Source organism: Salvia hispanica, chromosome 5, assembly GCF_023119035.1.
Source record: "Salvia hispanica cultivar TCC Black 2014 chromosome 5, UniMelb_Shisp_WGS_1.0, whole genome shotgun sequence".
In the NCBI taxonomy this organism is placed as follows: Eukaryota; Viridiplantae; Streptophyta; class Magnoliopsida; order Lamiales; family Lamiaceae; genus Salvia; species Salvia hispanica.
Genome location: NC_062969.1, coordinates 3,036,824 through 3,060,280, shown reverse-complemented (window position 1 = coordinate 3,060,280; position 23,457 = coordinate 3,036,824). Strand labels below are relative to the sequence as shown.

The following is a 23,457-nucleotide window of genomic DNA, read 5'->3' as shown; positions in this document are numbered from 1 at the left end:
GCTAATATGTAGGGGAAAGATCCATTGTGTTGATTGATATATTTCTAGTCTATTTCAATCCCTCATGTAGGCCTCATAAGGAAATAAAATGAATTACAACTACTCATTCTTTCAATTGTGCCAAGCTATCTTTTCATGTTCTAACACTACCCTTAAGTTGAGTATTGAGATTATAACGATGCTCGACTTACTAAGAACTCTATACAGCTCCAAGAATGTACTGCTTTTGTCAAAATATCTGCTAAAGGTCCCCGCAGATCGGACAAATGGTAGAGTCACATTACATGCTTCAAAGTTTTTATTTGATGAAGTGTAGGACCTTGGTCACGTTGAACTAGATTCCTATAGATATTGTTTGCAATTTTATTATCACAAAGTGTCCGGTATGTCTCATATGGTGGAAAGGTTGGTCAACTACTTTCGCTACCACAACATTTCAAGTTATTTATACACTCGAAATAGCCACCACTTTATGCTCTTTGCTCTGTCAAGGGACCAAATTCTCACTAAACAATATGATTTGCATCGACATAACCATGTATCTTCATATGTCCATTTCTAGCACAATACATCATGAATATAAGTACCCCTTAAAGTATATCTCACAATGAAACTTGCAGCTTTTAAGTGACTGATTAGAGTACTGTGCAGCCTTAGTACTCTTCCCACAACATCATAGGCTTGTGGGTTGATCATGAGATAATTAGATCAATTTTGCAATAGACACTGTTATTGTTATTTCACACGACAAACTAGTTCTTCCATATTAAATTTTAATCCATGATTCACCATAATAAATGTATGATCAGTTGGGTTTTAAAGAATGCCTATGACTCTTGATCAAAACACAAAATGTATTACAATACAAATTATTGCGTTTAACTAACTTAGAAAAGAGAAAATGAAATAACATGTGGAAGGATGTATTACACTCACTCATGTGGAAGAGAGAATATATTTTTATTTAATAATGTAAGAAGAAATTTTAAAAAGAAAAAAAGAAAAGAAAATGTGATATTGTTTGTGGAACAAAATTAAAAGAAAAGCATGACATCTACCTTGGAACTGAGGGAGTACAACATAAGTTTTGAAGAATGAAATAATATTGAGGCAAAAGACTCGTAGAGGTCCTTGTGCTAATACATTTTGTTTTGTTTCATTGAGTACTTCTACAAAATTTTGTTTCATTAGATCGTTGTACTAATGCATTTTTATTTATTCGGTAGATTTATAATTTTTTTATTATGTTAGGTCCTTATAGTAGTATATTTTAACTTAAAAGAGATTTTTTTGCTTGAATCTTAATATTTGACGGACTTCATTATTAAATTATTTTTTTTGTGTTAGTTAAATTTATTTATTTTTCTTTTTGTATGTTACTTGTTTCGAAATTAGTTCAGTTGTAATATCAAGAACTATCGAAATTAATTCAATTTATTTATTTTTCTTTTTGTTTATTACTACTCTCTCCGTCCCACAAAAGATGTCACACTTGTGGGATGACACCGGATTTTAGGAGGTTTTTTTATGTGTGTTAAATGGAGAGAGAAAATATAATTTTTATATTAATGTGAGAGAATTTTTTTCAAAAATTGAAATGTGACATCTTTTTTGGAACAAACTAAAAAAGAAAGTGTGACGTCTTTTGTGGGACGGAGGGAGTACTATTTTTAATGGGCTTGGGTTTGATAATCACGTGGGCTTGTAGGTGTGGCGACCGTATCATAAATCATGAATTAATTCTTAAGGGGATAGAATGATATGGCATGGGCTTTAGATTCATATAGTTTATGATTTGGGCTCAGTTTTTTGCATTTAATTATTTAAGCCCAATACCGGTTTTTATCATGGGCCTAGATTTCATTTTTTATCCGACCGTCTAGGATCAACGTACAAATCATATACGATAACATAATCTATTATAAGGGCGCACTATAGTCCATAAGAGAAATTTTTATCAAAAGTTAAAGTAAATCTCTGTCCTTGAATTATTAGATTGGATGATTATGATAATAGTATCTGAGTTACATTATTACAGTAAAAGAGTTACATTATTAGTCGAACTATATTATTAAACTACACAATCTACATTATTAGCCTAACACACGTAACATTATTAGCTGATCTACATTATTAGACTACACAATCTACATTATTAGGTGATACGTGACATTCATCTAACGATTACATCAGAAGATCCAATAACTGAGATTTTTTTTTATTTTTAACATAATTTCAATTATGGACCTGATCACATCCCATCTATTATATATTACTACATCTGAAATAATTAATTCACCTATGGAAAAATAATGATTTATTGTTATGAAAATGACCTCGTCTGATATACATATTACTGTTACATATTAATCGAGATATACAAATAATTCATTATTGTTATGGAAATTATCACATCTGATATACATATCATTATATATTAGTCGAGATATAAAAATAATTAATTACTGCTATGAAAATTATCACATCTGATATAATTAATCGAGAGCCTCTCAATAAAAAGTACAGTAGAGAGTTTCAATTAATAATTTTAGCATGCAAAAGAATGTGAAGTGTTTCGATTTAGATATAGATATTGGCAAATGAAGAAATAAACAATCGTGTGATTTTGATAGGCAACTGTATTTCAATCTCACCGACTTAATTAGTGAATGCATTAATTTATCTTTCTGTGTCCGTCAAAACAGGTGGTTTTTTCATTATCAAATAAAATTGGTTTCATATTTGTTTATAACTCACATGATTGCATGAATGCCGGAATGCAAATGATTAGTGATTATAATTAATTTTCATTTACGACTTAGCATTATTAAAATATTGTTCATTATCACAACAGTTGCAGATTATTTGCGCGGAATAATTCCCCTAAAAAAGTTAAGTATGTCACAATAAAACGTGCACAAGATGAGACAAATAGATGTCACAACTTGCACGTCCTAACTTTATTTTTGTTTGTGGTATCCTACTAATAAAGCAAAATTGAAAGATATTACCACATATAAATGTTGAATGTGAGAGGGACAAGTGGTTGGATGATCATAATTGATTTTTGAGTAACATGTAGCTTAAAAAAAACATGATCGTTCTATTTGGAGCTTAAAATTAAGATCATAATTGAATTACACGATTTATACTTCAATTAATGGATATTAAATTTTTTAATTCAAAAAATTTAGAAGGTGATGTCACGCGTGATTGAGAGGCATTTAAAGCATGATTACCAATGCAACCTTCAAATAAGGGCGACTCAGTAGTCATGTAATTATATTTCCATTGAAAAATAAAACCTATGCTTTTATGTGCGTGATTTTGCGTAGTGCTATTTTGTGAGTTAATGAGGAGAGAATAAAGTAATTATGAGAAATGATGTTATTTCCATTTTAGAAATCATTACACTTTTAATAGAACAATCTAGCCTCTCTAAAAACAAATTGAAGGAGATTCTTAGCAATTCTAGCCACAAAAATCTAGCATGTCATTTTTCAAATCATTATCTCGAAATAAATGTACCATATATTTTTATGTTAAATAGAAAATATTCAACTGGTAGCAATTTATTTAACTATAAAATAAAAAACTATGAAAATGTTGCTCTGAAATATCGACCACAATAATCAGTTATGTGACCCCGACTTTTGTGGTTACAATCGTGCCAAACCTTTTCTTTCAATGCCGAAGAGTTTTGTGAAAAGAATAAAATAGAAAACCGAAATCGGTATGTGTATAATAAATGAAATTAGATATATACAATTAATGCGTTACTTGGGGAGCCAATATAAATAGATTGTAAAAGAAAGTCCATTTTACTAATTACTAATATGTATAGTACACTCTTCTTAGAAAAAATGGTTATGCTAAAGATTAATGAGCGGGTACAATACCTATGGGCAGCAGCGCAGAGATGTAGTGATCTTGGGTCACGGGTTCAAATCTCGCCATCTGCTGGGAGACTTTCGGTTTTAATCCGCAAATCCAATCAAATAGGATTAGTGGAATTCAACCAAAGACAGATTCGATACACCTGCGGTCTAACTAAAATAAAATAAAATGAGCAAGTACAACATGAAGAACACCCCAACCGAGCGATGTTCAAACAAGAAAACGATAAAAAAAAAAACACCCAACAAACAAAAACATTAAAACTACTTAAAGCAACATATTTCAACTTACAAGATCATCATCATCTAGACAACCACACCATTTAATACCAACAAAAAAGACACAATAACACTTATCCGTTTTCACCAATAAGTTCAAAAAAAACCACATACCAATCATCATAAATACATAATAGAAATTGACAGTATAAATTTTAAGTCAATAAACGTATATGGCCAGGTTCATCAGAAAGCAAATAATTAAAGCGACACTTTGTCATATTTTCCATTTAGATTCATATATAATTACGACGTTAATTGAATCAATTAAATGCCGCTCGCCAAATACGAATTGGGTTAATGGGATATTAAAATAAAATTGTTTAAGTGTAAAAAGTCTTTGATTAGTAAATACAAAGTCAACAGGTAACCAATTCTGACTTTGCAGCTTTCACTTGTTTAAGAAGAAAATTTAATCCATAAATTTCATGTCAAGATTTATACATATCTATGAAATAAACTCAAGGGGTAGTTAATTTTCGGACTAATTTATTCATGTATGTATGATTTTCGAATTGCAAGATTATCTTAGTGTGATTTTATTTTTTGTATAGGTTACACATATATTACTGCAAATGAATAATGTATTCACCTGAAATGCTCTCAAAGTCTTGATTGTGATGCTAATGTTTTAAAAAATAGTATTAAATAAACAATAAATCAAATTATTGGTTGTTTATAACATGTTGCATTAGTTAGCCCGCCATTTGTAGGATATATTATCATAATATGCAGTTGCAAATTATTGGTGCTGTTGTGCTAATTGTTAATTTAGTGGTGTATATACAGTCAGTCTTTGTTCATTTTGTGTTTTGTAAGTACTCCCTCTTTTCGCTCATATATAGTTGAGGCAAAAAATTTCGGCACAGAATTTTAAAAAGAAATATTGAGTGTGTTAAATAAATAAAAAAAAAAGTAATAACAAAATGTAGAAAGAATAAAGTAAGGGATAATAAAGTAAAAAAAGAGAAAAAAAAATTAGATTTAGTTATGATGAAACTTCCCAAAATGATAAAATGACTCAACTATGAAGAACGGAGGGAGTACTATAAAATAAAATGCCTTTTTTTTAAATAAACTTAACAAGCTCAAGCCATAACTCGACAGTGATATAAAAGCACAAAATGATCCATAGTTATCATAATAGAAAGAAAAAAAAAATCAGATGCATAGAACTTCACAAACAATCTATGAATCCTCACAAAACGAAGTACTTAAAAATGACTAAAGCAAAAAAGAAAAAAGTAAGGAGAGTAGTGAAAGAATAGGTGCCGCAAAAAAAGTCCAAACAAGAAAATGATAGTGCTTCCTCTGTCCCACAAAAAATATCAAATTTGTGAAATGATACGAAATTTTATGAAGTTTTGTTTTATGTATTAGATGGAAAAAGAAAATATAATATTTATATTATTATGAAATAGATTTTTTTTTAAAAATGAAAATATGACATCTTTAATGGGACAAACTAAAATTAGATAAGACATTTTTTATGAGATGGATGAATAGAATATTAGCCGTCAAAACCCAAGTAATAAAAACCGAGGCTTCTTACAAAATCACTTGCATCGCGACAAAAGATGATCTTTGATTAAGCTTATGATTTTGTAAAGGTAGCTTTTAAGCTATTTAGGAGTTCATAGTTACAAAATATTTGGCGAACTATATAGTTTTTGAGTTAATTACTCCTTTCGTCCACGAATAGAAGTCCCGATTCATTATTATTATAAATGGTAAGAGGTCTCACATTCCACTAATCTATTTCAATTATATACTCTCATTTAAAACTAATATATATAAGTGGGATATATATTTCCACTAAATTTCTTCCATCCACTCTTCTTAACATTTTTTAAAACTCGTGTCGGAAAAAAATGAGACTCCTATTCGCGGATGGAAAGGGTATAAACTAAAAAATAAATTCCAACAATTTATGCTCCTAAAAAAAATAAGTTTATTAACCTCAACTGAATGCTCTAGCTCTTTGGTTAAAGAAAACTAAATATGGGTATAATACTAAATGGATTAAAAATCTTACTTGTAAAAAAATAAGCTTACATATTTGGTTTGGGATATATATCCCGAAAAAGATATATATACAACAATTATTCTACAACAGTAATATAATTCAAATTTCATCATTTTCCCATTTTCTGTCTCCAATACACAATTTATCTGGAGTAGATATGTACGATGATGGAAAAAAAAATAAAAAAAACTACTATCGATATTTTCTTCCAAGTTATAAACAAAAAAAAAATACTACTATCGATATTTGTTATAAGAGAAATTATTATTTTTGTTAGATTGAGTGATTGGATACCGCCTTAAAATAGTTAATGATAAAAAATATATGTAGTGAAAATAAAAATAGAAAGTTGACACGCAAATTATAAAAAACCGAAAACGAAGTAACAAAAAAGAATCATAAAATTTAGCAAATAGTAGTGACATGTAATATCTATGCAGCTTCAATGTGAACTAATAAAAAACTGCTGGCTCTGCTAGTTTTTTATTACTACCAAATTTAGATTTGAATGTGGGAAGAAAAGAGCTTAAAGAAAAATAAATAATTAATTAATGCGTATTAGATATTAATACTCTATGTACTTGGACTTAATGAACTACCTACTACTTACCTGGACCTTGAAAAATGCAAAAAAAATCAGCCTTAAAATGTTGACTTATAGAGTCTACCTTGACTCAATCAATTGTTATTTTGTACTGTACGATATATTGATTTTCGTAATGGGACCGAGTAGTAATATTTTAAACTAATTTGCGAAATTGTTAGATCATCTCTAACCGTACTCTATAAATGAGTTTTGGAGTAGAAATCTTCTCAAACTATACACCACATTCAAACCCATTTTTGGTGTTTTTTGTGAAACAACACCAAATATGGTGTTTCTGCAAAAATTTTGTGAGATAAAAACCCAAAAATGGTGTAAATTTTGAATTTGGTATAAATAATTGAGTAAAACTACTTTTTAGTGTGACGTATACTCAAAAATGAGTTTAAGTTTGATATAAATGGTTGGAGATGGTCTTAGTAGTCTGAATTGGATACAGATACATCACTAATATGACAATGGATTTATGTTGAATTGGTCATACTATATGATTCGTAAGTTAAAATGCTTTAACTTAAGTTAATATTCCAATTGCCCTTTAAAAATAGACTATATTTGTCATTTGGGATTAGTCTCATTTTCCACTAACGATATTCCAATCACTTTTTCTTTGTATCTCTCCTACTTGAAGCTTGTGCATTAAAATATGTGTCGTTTATTTTATAATTTTCATTCTAAAACGAATTGTTTTTTGAGTAATATATAAAATTGCTAAAAAAGGCATATATTTGTGACCTTCAAAATCATACATAATTTTCTTTTAAATTGAAATTAGTAGGACAACTAAGAAAAAATATCAAAGTTTTGATATAATTGTGGTATGTTTTTTAAAATTGCAGGATTGATCATAATTTTTCCAAAGTTTATATTATTCTGGCAATTTATCGTAATTTATACGATATATTGTTATTTGTGGACACTAACAACTCTATATAATTTATGGGATTTTTTTCAAGGAATTATACTCGAAAGAAAATGGGACACCTCCCATCTATTAAGACGATGAAAAACAGTCAATCAAGACAAATTCACACGTTACTTTTGGCACCACCCTAGTCCCTACCGACCTCATGTGAATAGAGTGTGAACATTGAGAAGTCACAAAAAAAACATGACATATAATGATTGAGAGGTTCCTTGTGTGAGGATTCGAGAATGCACATTTGAACTCCACATTTGTATTACTTTGTTCACTTTGAGCTAAATTCCCGCGGTTTCATTCTTTAGATTATTCGCAAAAATGTTTCACAATAGACTAGAGTAGGATAAATTCTACTATGTGTGGGATGATTTGAACCCTAACCGCCAAAATTTGGTTTCTTTGTGCATTTGAGGTTTGTTATTTGGTTGTTGTAGATAAATTCTACTATTTGTTTCGTCCTCCATTAATTGACACTATTTTTTTCTTCCGTCTGTCTATTAATTGATATTTTTATTTTTTTATTATTTTTGATAATGAACCTCACCTTCTGCCAATTCATTTCACTCATATTTTATTATAAAATTAATATATAAAAATAGGACTAACATTCCACTATTCTTTTACATTCATTTTTCACTACATTTCTTAAAACTCGGATCAAATCAACCGATGTCAATTAATGAGGAGACGGAGGGAGTAATTTTCTTCTTTGTACCTTGAGCTTCTCTTATTAAAAGAACACGCTAGCTGATGGGTCGTGTGAGAGCATAAATATTCATGAGCATCATGCACGTTTAAACACTACAGGAAAAAATGGTTTAAAAAGTGAGTATTATAAATTACAATCCCCGTCCTATAATAAGAGTCACATTTTTTCATTTTTGACCGTCCCAAAATAAGAGTCACATTTCATTACCATAAATGATAAATAGGTCTCATATTACACCAACTTATTCCACTTACATTTTATTATAAAATTAATATATTTAAGTAGGTCTTATATTATACCAACTTATTCCACTTACATTTTATTATAAAACTAATATATTTAAGTATAGTCTACTAACTTGTTCAATTCATAAACTTGGTGCAATATGAGCCTTATGGGTTATCAGCCTTATCTCAAAAGCGGCATTTTCCATCTTGCAATATGGAGCATAGAAGCCATAAATTGACATTGACCTTGTCACAGAGCAACAAGTCTGTAAAAGACTTTTTTACCCTCATTGTGGATTAGATATCTGCTTCAACCGTCCAATAAATTTGTATACATAAGTAGTCTTTGTACACATTGTGATTCTACTACAAAACGACACTTTCAATTTCAACTTCTGCCAGTATTACTGCTACGCATGCAGTATCCTATATATTCCCTCCGTTCCATAGTAATTTAGACGTTTCTTTTCGATACAGAGATTAAGAAAAATTGTGTTAAGTGAATTAAGTAAATGGAAAATAAAGTGGAAAATAAAAAAGGTATATAGATGAAGAGAGAAAAAAAGTAAGAGAAAGTAAAGTAGGTTTTGAAAAATGTGTTGACTTTTACTAAAAAGGGAATGACCCTGTTACTATGGAACGTACCCAAATAGTAAAATAACTTTATTACTATGGAACAGAGGGAGTACAATCTAATCTAAATGCGAATTACCCATTGTGGGGATCAGGGTTGAAACGACGTTGTTTCCAAAACTGATTAAGTACAAATTCATAAAAACCAGAATCATGTGTTAATCTATTGTGGTTTTTCCATGGCAGAGTATCCACACCCTATTTTATAGACAGTCTTCTATTGTGCTTGATAAATATTTATATATTGTTATTAGGAAGTAATTAAATGAATATTCTAAATATTGTACAAATTCGAAAATATAATCTAGAGTGTTATAAATGTCAGTGTCAACGGTTGATGATGTGTTTACATCAAAATCTTGAAATTTTACCATGTGTTGACATTGTATTGACACTATACTAAAGAATTCGGAGTTTGTACAATATATGAAACTTGTATTTTATTACTACCCTTATTGTCCGTGTATTAAGTTTTTAGAGGAAAGCTTTTATACACTCTTCAAGCATATGCAGCCCATTCCACTAATTATGCATTAATTCATACGGAGTAGTTCATTAATTAAGTATTAATTTCATTTTTAGATACTACTCCCTCCGTCCCAAAAAAGATGTCACACTTTCCTTTTTAATTTGTCACATAAAAGATGTCACACCTTCCTTTTTAATTTGTCCCATAAAAGATGTCACATTTTCCTTTTTGGAAAAAGTTCTCTCACGTGAATATAAAAATTATATTTTCTCTTTCCATTTAACACACAAAACAAAACCTCCTAAAATTCCGTGCCGTCCCACAAGTGTGACATCCTTTGTTGGATTCACACTTGTAGGACGGAGGGAATATTTAATAGGCTAATCTATGAGCCAGCATGAGGTGGTGGTGGTGCATATTTATTTCATGGTTTCATTAATTATGTATTAATTTCTTTTATAGATATTAAAAAGGCTAATCTACATTGCCAAATGCAAATATAATATTGGAGCGTATTTCGTAGCATCCACATATATAATTGATTTATAGAAATAAAGATTACGTGTATAAATATTTTTGTTTGTATGAGACAATTAATAATCATTGATGAATATTTATATGCGATCGGCATAGGGCCAAGTGGGAGTAGCGGAAATGAAACGTTGCACTATATTATTGTATATATAAATCACATGGTAAGATCTTAGGCCAGATTTGAACATGATATGTCCTTGGTTTAAATATTTTGGACTTCAATTTAATGTTGATTTGAAGGTTTATCATCTTTGGAGGCTCTATAAATTGAGTTCGGTTAGCTATACGGATTTAATACAATGGGCCTCCTCCAATTCAATTATTTGAAAGTTACAATTTTTTATAGGTTACTCATTTATTTAAAACAATTTTTTTATCATCAAATATGAAAATAGGAGATGAAAGATATGCTAGAAATCAGGATGTCGTTTGCCTTGACAATTATTGAACTATTAAATAATGGAAAGAAAATTATAAATTTTACTAATAATGGATTTTAACTGTATTTTGAGATGTAAACTTTGTCTCTTCCGAAAAAATACAAAAAGAGAGAGAATTGGCAAAAGTGACAAAAAAGAACCTGTGTTTTCTTTCTTCAACACACTAAATAAATTCAAGTACGCCAATGTAGATAAATATTCACCAATCACCACCCACTTTGATTTAGGAGATATGGAATCTTTATTTAATAGTAATTTTCAATATAATACTATCATAGTGGTGTCCTAAAACTTTATGAATAACGTTTACAAGCACATGTATTGGATATTGAATAGCCAGCCAAGTTTTACTTTGTCATAAACACACCCTCAAATTTAGTGTTGACAGCAAATATATATTCCAAACTCCAATTTCACATTTCTAATCAACCTTATTAATTTAATTATTCAAACCCTCTACTAGTTTTATAAATAACCAACCTCCACTTTCCTCTCACCAACAATCTCTTCAAAGTTGCATATTCTCACATTGATCATTTCTTGTAAGTATCTAAACTCTGTTAAATTTTTCGAATTTCAGCTGAATTGTGGCATGAAATAAGCATGAAAGTAGTAAATTAAAACGTGCACGTTTGCTTTTAGTGTAACTTTAACTGCATAAGCATAGTATTCCTCGAAGCTGAACTCTTTTTTTTGTCGGAAAATTATTTTCAGCTGTAAGAAAAAAAAATGTGGCGGCTGAAGATTGCGGAGGGCAAAGGCCCTTATCTTTACAGCACAAACAACTTTGTCGGCCGGCAAATTTGGGAGTACGACGAGAACGGCGGCACGGCGGAGGAGAGGGCGGCGCAGGCGGTGGATTTCCAGAAGGCTCGTGATGATTGGAGTGAGAATAGGAAGAAGGGATTCCATTCATGTGGAGATTTGTTCTTGAGATTGCAGCTGAAGAGGGAGAGTGGGATCGATCTGCTGGGGATTCCGCCGGTGAGGATCGGGGAGGATGAGGAGATCAGCTACGAAGCTGCGACCACCGCGGTCAGGAAAGCGCTGCGGGTGAACCGGGCGGTCCAGGCCAGCGACGGCCATTGGCCGGCCGAGAATGCCGGACCGCTCTTCTTTACTCCCCCTCTGGTAAGTTTTGCTTTTGATATATTGAAATCACGAATTTTGGTTGGTTTCGTAGCATTTGAAAATATTTATATGTTCTGATGATGATCGGACGTACGCTGTTTTGTTCAAATGAGATTGTTGAGCATCACCAAAGGCGTAGTATTGGAACGAATGAGATAATTGATAAGAAAAAATGAGAATTCGTGATTTAATATTTCATTTTGAAATTTTATGTTACGGGTCAAAATTTGACCAACTTTCGTGATACTGTGTCACTACATTCTATTAGTAATTCTATAACTAATACTTGGCAACCATTTTGTGATATAGCTTATATCTTTGTACATAAGTGGGACGTTGAACAAAGTGATGACACCGGAACACATCAAGGAGTTGATTCGTTACATCTACAACCATCAGGTAAATTTATCAATCATACCCCCAAACATTTGGTAACTGGTAATAAGAGGAGTAGTTCATGAGACTTGTATAGTAGTTCCGGTCTTCTCCTTTGCACTTAGAAAATATCTGATATATTTATTTGTACATTTTGTCAATATGGTTGCAGAATGAGGATGGGGGTTGGGGATTTTACATAGAAGGGCACAGTACTATGATTGGGTCGGCATTGAGCTACGTGGCCCTGAGGATAATGGGGGAGGGACCGGATGCCGGCAATGGGGCCATGGCTAGAGGAAGGAAATGGATCCTTGATCATGAAGGCGCTACAGGAATCCCCTCTTGGGGAAAGACCTATCTTTCGGTAAATCAAGATCATACTGGTTCATCCTAACAAGCGCCTTCAGAATTGAATGACTCATGGAAATGCTATATATTACAGGTTCTAGGAGTTTACGAATGGGACGGTTGCAACCCACTTCCCCCGGAGTTCTGGCTCTTCCCATCCGTCTTCCCTTATCATCCCGGTATAACTATAACGCACATCCATCACTCTATTTTCATCGGATTTTTGTTCGGATTCGAAACTAATATTATTCCAACAAATGCAGCTAAGATGTGGTGTTACTGCCGCACAACCTACATGCCAATGTCGTACTTGTACGCGAAACAGTTCCACGGACCCTTGACCGACGTCGTTCTATCCCTCCGCAACGAGATCCACCTAAAGCCTTACGACCAGATCGACTGGAACAAGGCACGCCACCACTGCTGCAAAGAAGATATCTACTACCCTCACTCATGGATCCAAGATGCTCTCTGGGACACCCTCAACTACTGCACCGAGCCAATAATGAGGCGATGGCCGTTGAACAAGATCCGGCACAAGGCCATGGACAAGGCCATCAAATACATGCGCTACGGAGCAGAGGAGAGCAGATACATCACCATCGGATGCGTTGAAAAAGTACACACTTCACTACCTCACCATCACACTATCAGTACTGTCCCATATCTGCTGTGTAACACAACAGATATGGGACTTCTTCTGACAGGCTAGTCTTTTGGCATGAGTTCTTATACTGTCTTTGTTCGTTGCCAACAGAGTCTACAGATGATGTGTTGGTTCGCGCACGACCCAAACTGCGACGAGTTCAAGTACCACCTAGCCAGAGTGCCAGACTACATGTGGCTGGCGGAGGATGGCATGAAGATGCAGAGCTTCGGAAGCCAGCTGTGGGACAGCACTCTCGCGACGCAAGCGATCATTGCTAGCGGGATGGTGGAGGAGTACGGAGACTCTCTCAAAAAGGCGCATTTCTACATAAAGGAGTCTCAGGTGAAGGAGAATCCCAAGGGGGATTTCATGGCGATGTACCGCCACTTCACCAAAGGCTCGTGGACTTTCTCCGACCAAGATCAGGGCTGGGTTGTCTCCGACTGCACAGCCGAAGCGCTCAAGTGCCTGCTAATGCTGTCGCAGATGCCGGATGAAATTGCCGGAGAGAAGGCTGATGCTGAGAGATTGTATGATGGTGTCAATGTGCTTCTTTATTTGCAGGTATTAAAAAAAATTAATCCCTATTTAGATATGTTCTCTTTTTTTTGTGTGTTCATAAGTTTAAAATGAATATTGATGTGTTTCCAGAGTCCTTTAAGTGGCGGATTTGCGATATGGGAGCCTCCGGTTCCGCAGCCGTATCTGCAGGTTTTGAACCCTTCGGAGCTCTTCGCAGACATAGTGGTGGAATCAGAGTAAGATGATTGATTCTAACAGATATAATTGAAATTGAGTTTGGTAGTAATATTTTGATGGATGTTTCTAAAACAGAGTTTTTTTTTTTTTTTTTGGTTCAGGCATGTGGAGAACACTGCTTGTATAATCCAAGCACTAATCTCGTTCAAGCGTCTGTACCCGGGCCATCGGGCCAAGGAGATCGAAGCGTCTGTTGCGCATGCATTGAAGTTTTTGGAAGGGAGGCAATGGCCTGATGGTTCATGGTATGGCTACTGGGGAATCTGCTTCTTGTACGGAACGTGCTTCGTCTTGGGAGGACTAGTCGCAGCAGGGAAGACGTACGAGAACAGTGAGGCAGTGCGGAAAGCTGTGAATTTCTACTTGACAACGCAGAACGAAGAAGGCGGATGGGGAGAAAGCCTCGAGTCCTGCCCAAGCATGGTATAAAGTCGTTCTGATCCGTCCACCAAAATTAGTCTTTTTTTGAAAAAAAGTTTAAAAATCTTCTAACAATGAATGTGATGTTGTAACAGAAATACATTCCGTTGGAAGGAAACCGGACGAATTTGGTTCAGACATCATGGGCGATGCTCGGTCTAATGTATGCCGGGCAGGCTGAGAGGGATCCGAAGCCACTGCATAGAGCAGCAAAGCTGTTGATTAATGCACAGATGGAGGATGGAGATTTTCCTCAAGAGGTAATGCGGACATAAACCTTTGTCTTAGTGTGGTGTAAGAAATTTTTATGTTTTACTGAAAAAATTTGGAAATATTGGCAGGATATAACTGGGGTGTACATGAAGAACTGTATGCTGCATTACGCGCAGTATAGGAATATATTCCCGTTGTGGGCGTTGGGAGAGTATCGTAAACGAGTCTGGGCATCGAAATGCTAGTAAATGTAGATAATCAGATTATATTCATATTCAAAACCAGAGATGTGTTTATAGATATATGTATGTTGGTGTTTTTTGTGTTAAGAATGGGTGAAAAATCTGTGACAGAAACTACAGAATAACAATGTGAAATATATCTGTGGGAAGCTGTGATAATAAAATTGTTATTCTTATCTTTTTTTCTTACTGTTTTAGTGTGCATTATGTAGTAAGATTGATAATAATCTTAAAACAATGAAGGAGATGAAAATAATAGTGGCAAGCAAGAATATGGCAGAGGTTGGATATATGGAATTTGAATCAATAATAGAGAAGGGTAGAAAGAATTTAAGAAATATAGATGTTGATATTATTGTAACAAGGCCAGTAATAGTAGTACTATTAATCTCTCTTTTTTTTTTTTAAATTTAATGATGATCTCAAATCTCAATTATGGACTAAAAAGGCTATAAGATTGAAATATATTGCTCGGATGAATTTGGACACAATCACTATTTTTGTTAGAACAATGGGCTTGGGCCCACATATTGTCTTGATTTCTTCATTTTGTAAAAATTATAGCACTGAAATCAAATAAAATAATTCATTATTTCAAATGATTTCTTAAAAAAATCAACCATAGTTCTCCATTCATATCTAACTGAGCTAACTCAATTGTCCATCTATTAGTTGAATCATCATCAATTTTAACTATTTCGAAGCCCACCAGCATTGTTCGATCACTTTTTTAACTTTTCATTATTTTTATATTTTTACAATAATATCTGAATAATCTTTCCAAGAAACAAACACCTGAAGTTGATGCTTTGTGTGCTCAAAGAGATGTCAGAAATGAGATAGAGCAACATTTATCCTATTGAAATAGGAACTTTTGGAGATATAACAACCAACAAATTAATAAATATTAATTAATCTGTGACATATCTTTTAGAAGTTAAATTACCAATTTGATTGCAATTGAATTTTGCCACCTACCCAAAAGATTTTATAGCAAGTCGTTATATGGACAAATGGAAAAATGAAAAATCAAATCGGTTTAGAATGATTGAGCTGCCGCCACATGACAGTGGGCCGACGACAGATTTCAATGGGTCGGCACAATATTATTAATTTGTTGCAAAATGTCTTTTGTTTTAATATTATATTTTGTGTTTTCAAAAAAACAAAAAAAAAAAACTCAAAACGTTTTTTTAAGTGGTGAGGGGTGAGAGTCGTGTTTGGTTTGTGTGTTAGTAATCAATTTATAAAGTTGTTCAAGAGAAAGTCATGGAGTAATTACGATAGATAGAATAAAAATATTTTTGGACATATATGAAAATGACAAATTCGGGTACATTCTATGGAACTATCTGACATCAACCATTATTTATTAATTTTCTTAAAAAATATTCCCTCCATCCCAAAATAATTGTCAATTTTATTGTGGGCACGAGTTTTAAGAAATGTAAAGAAAAATTAGTTGGAATAGATAATAATGTGAGATCTACTTTTTTATATTGATTTTATAATAAAATGTGAGTGAAGTGAATTATTGAAATGTGGGACCAACTTACCATTTATGGTAAAAATGAAGTGTGACAATTATTGTGGGACGGATCAAAATGGAAAATAGTGACAACTATTATGGGACAGAGGGAGTAATCTCTAAAACGTATGGAAGATAATTAAAAGGTCAAAAGAGTGACTTTTTTTTGGGTTTGATTACAGGTGTACTGAATCCGTCTTTGACGGAATCCGACTAATTCTGCTTGACTGTGTTTGCGGATTAAGACTGAAAATCTATTAATGGATGACAAAGTTTGAACCCGTGACCTCAAAGTCACTATAGTTCTGCGCTGCGACCTGTTGTCAAAAGAGTGGCTTTAATATATAGTCTTCCCCTAATCTTGCGGATTAAAGGCAGTTAAAAAGTTTAGATTAGCATAATTATAACACAAACAATTGAAGGGGCGTCAAAATTAACGGATTAATCCGTACTTTAGTTGTTTGATTAGTGGTCCATATAAGTAGAAAAGGGAGATGCTAATCCTAGTAGCTAGAAAGCCTATGGTCAATATTTAATTTTGAATTCCTCAACAAATGGTATAATGAGAGGATTAAGTACCAACTTTTCCAATTCCAACCCTATATTAGATTCTGGTATGACATCTTATGTTGCAATTCTTAGATGATTAACATAAAACAATAGTAAAGATTTAAGATTAATATAAAGAAAAAATATATACCATAGTCTATGAGAATCTTGAATCTTATACCACATATGTTCTACTCCATTAAGTATGCAATAGACAATATCAAACGTATACCTCGTTATCCCATTAAAAATGAAACATTTTTCTTTTTGGATTACTCTATTAAAAATGAAACATTTCCTAAAATAGAAATACTACCATCTCTACTTTTTCCCACTCTCATACTTTATTATCTCTTCGTTAACTCATAAAACAATACTACGTAAAATTTCGTGTCGAAAAACAAACGTTTCATATATAATGGATAAGGTGTATATGACTATAAATTAACTTAAATACGTACTCCTTCGTCCCAACCAAGTTAAGTCAAAACTTTTAGTCACGGAGATTAAGAAATTGTGTTGAAAAGTATGAGAGAAGAATAAAGTATGAAAGATAAAAAGAGAGTACAATAGATGATGAAATAAAATTAGATTGATTAAATTTATCAGTTTCCCCTTAAACTTGATCATCTCAAAGCCCTTTGAGGGCTCACCATCACCAAAAACCCTTCTCAACTCAGAATCACTTGTTTTAGATAAACCTAAAATTGCAATTTGATGTACAAGTCGAAAAAAGAGGAAGGTAATAGAGCTAAGTATCCAAGTTTGGGCAGCATGTGTTTGTTTCTCCTTAGTACATGATCTTTCCACCACACCATGTTACTTTTGTTGCACAAAAAGCTGCCTAACCGCCGATTCACCAAATCAATTTCCTTTCACAATTTAAGGCTTTAATTAGTTTGGTTGGAAAGAGTCGACATATTAGTATACTCCCTATTAAAATTGGGTTCGTCATATTTTTAAAAAGCTTTATAAAATGAAAGGCTTATGGTATCTAATTATCTATTTAGTTCATCTACAATTCACGCCTCATATCACTCCAACTCCATACATCTCTGATTCTCCTCATACCTATACTCATACTACTATAGCTTAGTTTTACTTTATTTTATTTTTGTGAATTATCATTCATTTTATAAAATATAAATAAATAACACTATAAATAACAAAATTACTCTATTAAAGTCAATATCACTACAGATAACAAATTACTCTGTTATATAAAATTAGGACGAACTTCGATCGGCAGCGGTTGTAATATCAATAAGTAGCATCTTTGATATCTCGATTGATGTGGGGAATCACTAAACTGTTTATAGAAAGAATTTTTTTAGGAGGTATTGTGAAAGGTGTGTGAACTATTTATGCGGTATTTATTAAAAAAAAAGGAATTAATAGTAATAAAAAATCAAATTTTAAATTATAAAACGACTCTAGTCTAGCACGGACTATGCAACGCAGACCGTTTTCCCGCGTGGCCTCCGGGCCCTCTCCCTGTCCCATATTAAACACCCTTCAACATGGGGTCTCGTGAACCGCACCCCTTTGAGCCCCACCAGCAAGTTGTGGATATTGACATCAAAATCTTTATCAAGTCAATGCTATATAAATAAGGCTTTAGCATGGTGTCTCTCTTGTTGGCCAATATGGTCATTTGTGAAAAAAAATTCTCATTGACTTAGACACGCTATAATATTATATTATTTGAATTTGTTCCATCATTTATGGCTATGCAAAAGAATTAAAAGACTTGTAACTGTAAGGATATTTGTGATGAACTCAATTCTATTGAAACAAACACACACTCACATGATATAATATTACACCAGTTATAGTAAAATTAATCCATAATAAGCTTGCTAAAGCTTCCAATAAATAAGGACATGGATTACTAAATGTAAAGTTTCCATTATATTGGACTTCATGTGCACCGTTATTTTTAGCTGATTGCTGACCTCAGATTGTGTGTGAATGTAAAGTTGTTTGAAACAAAGAAAAAATGGCCCTTCTAATTTATGCTGACGGTTAAGGCGAGGGAATAAAGCTGGCTGCCCATTGTTCGATTAAGAACAAAACAAAGCTTAACCTTTGACGATTATGCTAATTAACATTATCTTCAATTTGCTATCTCAAACTTTATTTCATATTTTGTGCATTTTAATTATGAATGTATTCGGAATATATATGTGCAGGAACAGTTGTGGAATCCACTTCCTAAAGTTAGCACCTTTATACAAAATTCCAAGTAAGATTGTCCATCAATTTAGTAGATTGAAGCCACAGTTCTGCATTTACTATTAATATCCAATGGGAATAAAAAGCAAAGTTCATATCTTTATTGCTAAATCTTCTCTATACACATATATATATATATATATATATATATATTTATACTAATGATAGATCTAATAGTAAAGAAAGGGAGCTAGCTAATATACAAAGTAATTAACTGGTTTGAAATTAATAGTAGTATGTCACTAGTGGAAGAATCTTGCTTTGATCATTTGGGAAAGATAGTAGTAATTTAATTTCTTGAATGGTTGATGATATCCTCAGCCCTCCATTTCTTGAATTGAAGAAAATCTTGTTGACGAATATCAATGAATGGTCATTCATATTATGTCTTTGGCATCAGAACAAAGAATCCTTCAATTTTGTATCCAACTCAATAATTAAATTAGCTAGCTAGCTAAGGTGGCTGTGTTTTTCTTTTTTTGGCATTTGAATAATGGCTACAATTAAGATTCCCATCTCAAATATGCCAAAAAATTGAAAACACAGATCCGATTAATTTCTTCATTCAACCTCAGTCGATGTTGTATTTACATGAGCACCATTTATCCTTCCATTTTAGCACTGTCTTCTCATAAAAACTTGGAAGCCCAGCAAATAGATGAATATTGAATATGGCAAGCTCGAATATCCCCTCCTCTTAACCTGTTTCAAATTTAAATAAAATTAGCCACAAGTGTAATAATTAATATCAATATATCCATAATTAAAGTAAGATTAAATTTCACTAATCATAATTAAAAGTTCACTTGGGAGTGGTTGAAATGATGAATGAAATAATTGGTCTTTCATTAGTGATTTTTTTTTCAGTAAACTGAATAATCAGAATTTGACCAAATTTCGTGATTTTTTCAATTTTTTTTACCTTGGTTGCTGCGGAAGTCAACGAGATTGAAGCGGGAGAGGTGGATGTCGATGTCGAGGTCGAGGTGGAGGAGGTCGTGGACAATGCGGAGAGCCCGAGATTGTAGGCCATCGTCCCATCGGGCTGAAAAAGCCCGTAATTCCTCTCGGAAGTCGGGCCGGGCTTCATGTCCTCGTTAAACAACGCGAACACGTAGATCTCGAGCCTGGCATTCGGCCTCAGCGGCGTCCCCTCACCCCGCACCTGCCTCCTCAGAATATTCCGATTATACATCGCCGCATTTTGCAAGGTGGCGCCGACCTCATTGACATCCCCTCTCGACGGCCACCCGGTCTCGGACACCCGGACCTCGATCCCCCCGAACCCGAGCCTCGCCATCGCGAAGGCGACCGCGTCCACCTGCGCGTAGAGCATGTTGTCGTAGCGCAGCCTCGTGTTCGGGTCCACCATCCCCGGGTTATTCGGGTTGAGCAGAGCGTAGTCGATCGGGATCTTGCTCGGGCTGTCCTTGTAGGCGAAATACGGGTAGGCATTGATCCAGAAGGGGGCTTTCGTGGCTGCGAGAAACTGCAAAAACTGCGGCATTACGGCGGCGAGCTCCGGCCGGAAGCTTCCCGCCGACGGGGGGAAGGATTCTTGTAAAACGGCGAGGTTGTTTGGGGTGGAGACTCTGATGAATTGGTCGAGGGAGAGGCGGGAGAGGGCGGAGTGGATGCTGACCATGGCGGGGACGAGGTAGGAGATGAGGGTGGTGTCGTCGCCGGTGTAGACCTCGTTGCCGACGGCGATCTCGGTGATTTTGGTGGCGGGGAAGTAGGGTTTGATGCGGGTTTGGACCCATTGGAGGGCTTGGTTGGGGTCCATTAGGGTGGCGAGGAGGTTGTTTTCGACGGTCACGATGAGCTCCACGTTGGAGTTGGCGAATGCAGCTAGGATTTCGGGGTTCGTGTCGTAGATTCGGGCCTTGCTCAGCTTTAGGGATCGGAGGAGCTCGAGAACCTTCTCCGGCGGAGGGAGGTTGTTGCCCACCTGGCCGTAGTTTATGCCTAGTGATTTTGCTTCTTGTAGCAAACCCAACCCTGTTGGAGGGAAAATTACTTTTAAAATATACATACGGATACAAGGTAAATTATCGAAAAAAAGAATTTGGTCAATTTTTGGTTAATCGCATAATCTTAAAGTGACTGATGTGGGATAAATGCAACATTTATTGCTTCGAATATGAAATCAAGACATGTTATTACAAACGTTATATATTAGGAGGGAAAATTACTTTTAAAATAAAATACGAATACAAATACAAGGTAAATTGTCGAAAAAAAAGCACTAAATTTGGTTCTAGCTAATCGCGTAATCTTAAAGTGAATGATTGTATCATAAATTTAACATTTTTTGCTTCTTGTATGAAATCGAGACATGTTATTACAGACGTTAGTTAGTGGGAAAATATTTTTTTAAAAGAAAAATTTTCGAAAAAAAAATCAACTAGAAAAATTAGGACAGACGAATTTCTTCTCAATTAATGATGACGACTGTCGACAACATACAAGTTCAAAAAAAAATTCAATTAGTTTTTTGGTTATATTTAAAGTCGTGGGACGGACTGGAATTTAATCAAATTTAATGAATTTTACCGCAATTAACCTTTTAAATTGAAAATAAAAATAAAAAGATGTGATCACGTCATCACTGAGACACATGCAAACAAACATCGGAAGACTTGAAAAGAGAGGGAGGGTGATATAAGTGTTACCTGATAAAGCGAGAAAGAATCCAAGAAGAATATGTAAGGAGGAGGTCTTGGTGGGAGGATTTGCCATGACAGAGTTAACTTTACCTTTTCCTTCTTTGTTGTTGAGCCTTGAGAGAAGAGTGAAAAGGTGGAGAGAGGGAGATTTGTAGAATAAATCAAGAAAGGGGGGAAATGAAATGATGAGAGAGGGGCAGTTTATATAGGATTTGGGATGACAATACTTTTCTTTACTTGTTTGTTTTTGGGTTTTCGAGTTGGGTGGGTTGCCTAAGGCACATAACATTACATAGCCTTAATTAGTTGTTTTGAATAATTTCTGATTGTCCTAACTTGTCTTTTTATTGAGGCCATCTGCCCATCACTTTCTTTGCTCAAAAGAAAATTAAAAGGGGGGGAGGGGACAGTATATTCCTCCCAATATTAATTACAAATCATTTGCTAGTTCTTTCTATTTTATAATTGCTTATTCTCCATTTATTGGTGTTCACTTGTATTCTCAATTTATTTGCATTTGTATCACCTATGTCTTGATATTTTTAAAGACCGTTATTATTTCTTAATTGGAATGAGACACTTCAATGTGACGATTCAAAAAATGTGAGACATTTTAAATGGGACGAGTAGAAAACATATTTAAGATGCAAGTATAACGTAGTGTAAGCAAGGCAAAATGTTTAATTTTCTTACTGAAAAGTAGCCTATAGATATTTTGGAATATTTTTTTATTGAAACAAGTGTAAGCAAGGGAAAAGGTTTAATTTTCTTACTATAATTTATCCTGCAGATATGTATGAATATTTTTCTATCGAACTTTACATATGTCTGAATAGTTAAGGAGGAAATGTCAACCACATACATAGTTACTGTTGGCTATTCAAAAAGTAGTTTGCTATTCTAGACAATTTTTGGACCGGGGAAGATGAACCTTAAATTGTAGCTACTTTGATATGTTTGTTGGGGAATTGTCTGTCTAATTGTTGACATAACAAATGGGAACACATGAAGGAGGGTTAATTTTAGTTGGGATAGCCCACTCCTATGGTTCGGATATGAAAAATCAGCCTTATTCAGAGTAAAGATGAATAACTTTAAAATATACAACATTTATGAATCTCGATATAGGAAAATGACGACATAACACCAATGAGCACTCTTAGATTTAGGAGCAGATTCAATCTTAGTTTGTTACGTGGCAGACTTACTTGCTTATGTATAGCGGATTGCTTGATTATCTCTAATTCCGTGCCGCAGATTGCTTGGAACCATATGTCGAGTTGGTTGCCTATGTGCCGCAAATTGCTTGCAACCATATGTTGAGTTGGTTGCCTATGTGTCACAGATTGTTTGTCCATGTATAGCAGATTGCTTTTCTAGATTGTCATTTTAATTATGTTGTCACCATAGTGCTCTGATTTCATATCGCAGATTGTTTTGAACCATATACCAAGTTGCTTTCTTATGTATCGCAAATTGCATGTTAGGTTATTGTCAAGTTGTCATTTTAAGACTGGTGTCACTCTGCTTATGTATCGACAATGTTTTTTTTTTATATGAATGAATATTAAAATAGAAAAATTTAGAAAGTACTGGT

General features: G+C 33.8%; 2 protein-coding genes across 2 annotated transcripts; one reads left to right on the top strand and one right to left on the bottom strand.

The window, feature by feature from the left end:
* Positions 1 to 11,138: 11,138 nt before the first annotated feature.
* On the top strand, positions 11,139 to 15,061 carry LOC125188968 (dammarenediol II synthase-like). Its single transcript, XM_048086099.1, has 11 exons — positions 11,139 to 11,281; positions 11,454 to 11,870; positions 12,180 to 12,269; positions 12,418 to 12,612; positions 12,691 to 12,775; positions 12,860 to 13,215; positions 13,354 to 13,809; positions 13,897 to 14,003; positions 14,106 to 14,427; positions 14,520 to 14,684; positions 14,766 to 15,061. The coding sequence occupies exons 2-11, from the start codon at positions 11,469 to 11,471 to the stop codon at positions 14,880 to 14,882; spliced, it is 2,295 nt and encodes a 764-aa protein (XP_047942056.1). The 5' UTR covers positions 11,139 to 11,281; positions 11,454 to 11,468; the 3' UTR covers positions 14,883 to 15,061.
* A 4,482-nt stretch (positions 15,062 to 19,543) lies between these two features.
* Positions 19,544 to 22,016, bottom strand: LOC125187766 (glucan endo-1,3-beta-glucosidase 14-like). Its single transcript, XM_048084397.1, has 3 exons — positions 21,867 to 22,016; positions 20,114 to 21,192; positions 19,544 to 19,893 (listed from the first exon to the last, which is right to left on the bottom strand). The coding sequence occupies exons 1-3, from the start codon at positions 21,931 to 21,933 to the stop codon at positions 19,807 to 19,809; spliced, it is 1,233 nt and encodes a 410-aa protein (XP_047940354.1). The 5' UTR covers positions 21,934 to 22,016; the 3' UTR covers positions 19,544 to 19,806.
* Positions 22,017 to 23,457: the final 1,441 nt, after the last annotated feature.

What these genes read in the sequence shown, in the direction of transcription:
- LOC125187766 (XM_048084397.1), bottom strand. Translation starts at nt 21,933, where the DNA reads ATGGCAAATCCTCCCACCAAGACCTCCTCCTTACATATTCTTCTTGGA. An exon ending in ATTCTTTCTCGCTTTATCAG is followed by an intron (nt 21,193 to 21,866) that starts GTAACACTTATA and finishes TCCCTCCAACAG; the next exon opens with GGTTGGGTTTGCTACAAGAA. An exon ending in TGACTTCCGCAGCAACCAAG is followed by an intron (nt 19,894 to 20,113) that starts GTAAAAAAAATT and finishes AATTTGAAACAG; the next exon opens with GTTAAGAGGAGGGGATATTC.
- LOC125188968 (XM_048086099.1), top strand. Translation starts at nt 11,469, where the DNA reads ATGTGGCGGCTGAAGATTGCGGAGGGCAAAGGCCCTTATCTTTACAGC. An exon ending in ATGTGCTTCTTTATTTGCAG is followed by an intron (nt 13,810 to 13,896) that starts GTATTAAAAAAA and finishes ATGTGTTTCCAG; the next exon opens with AGTCCTTTAAGTGGCGGATT. An exon ending in ATGGAGATTTTCCTCAAGAG is followed by an intron (nt 14,685 to 14,765) that starts GTAATGCGGACA and finishes AAATATTGGCAG; the next exon opens with GATATAACTGGGGTGTACAT.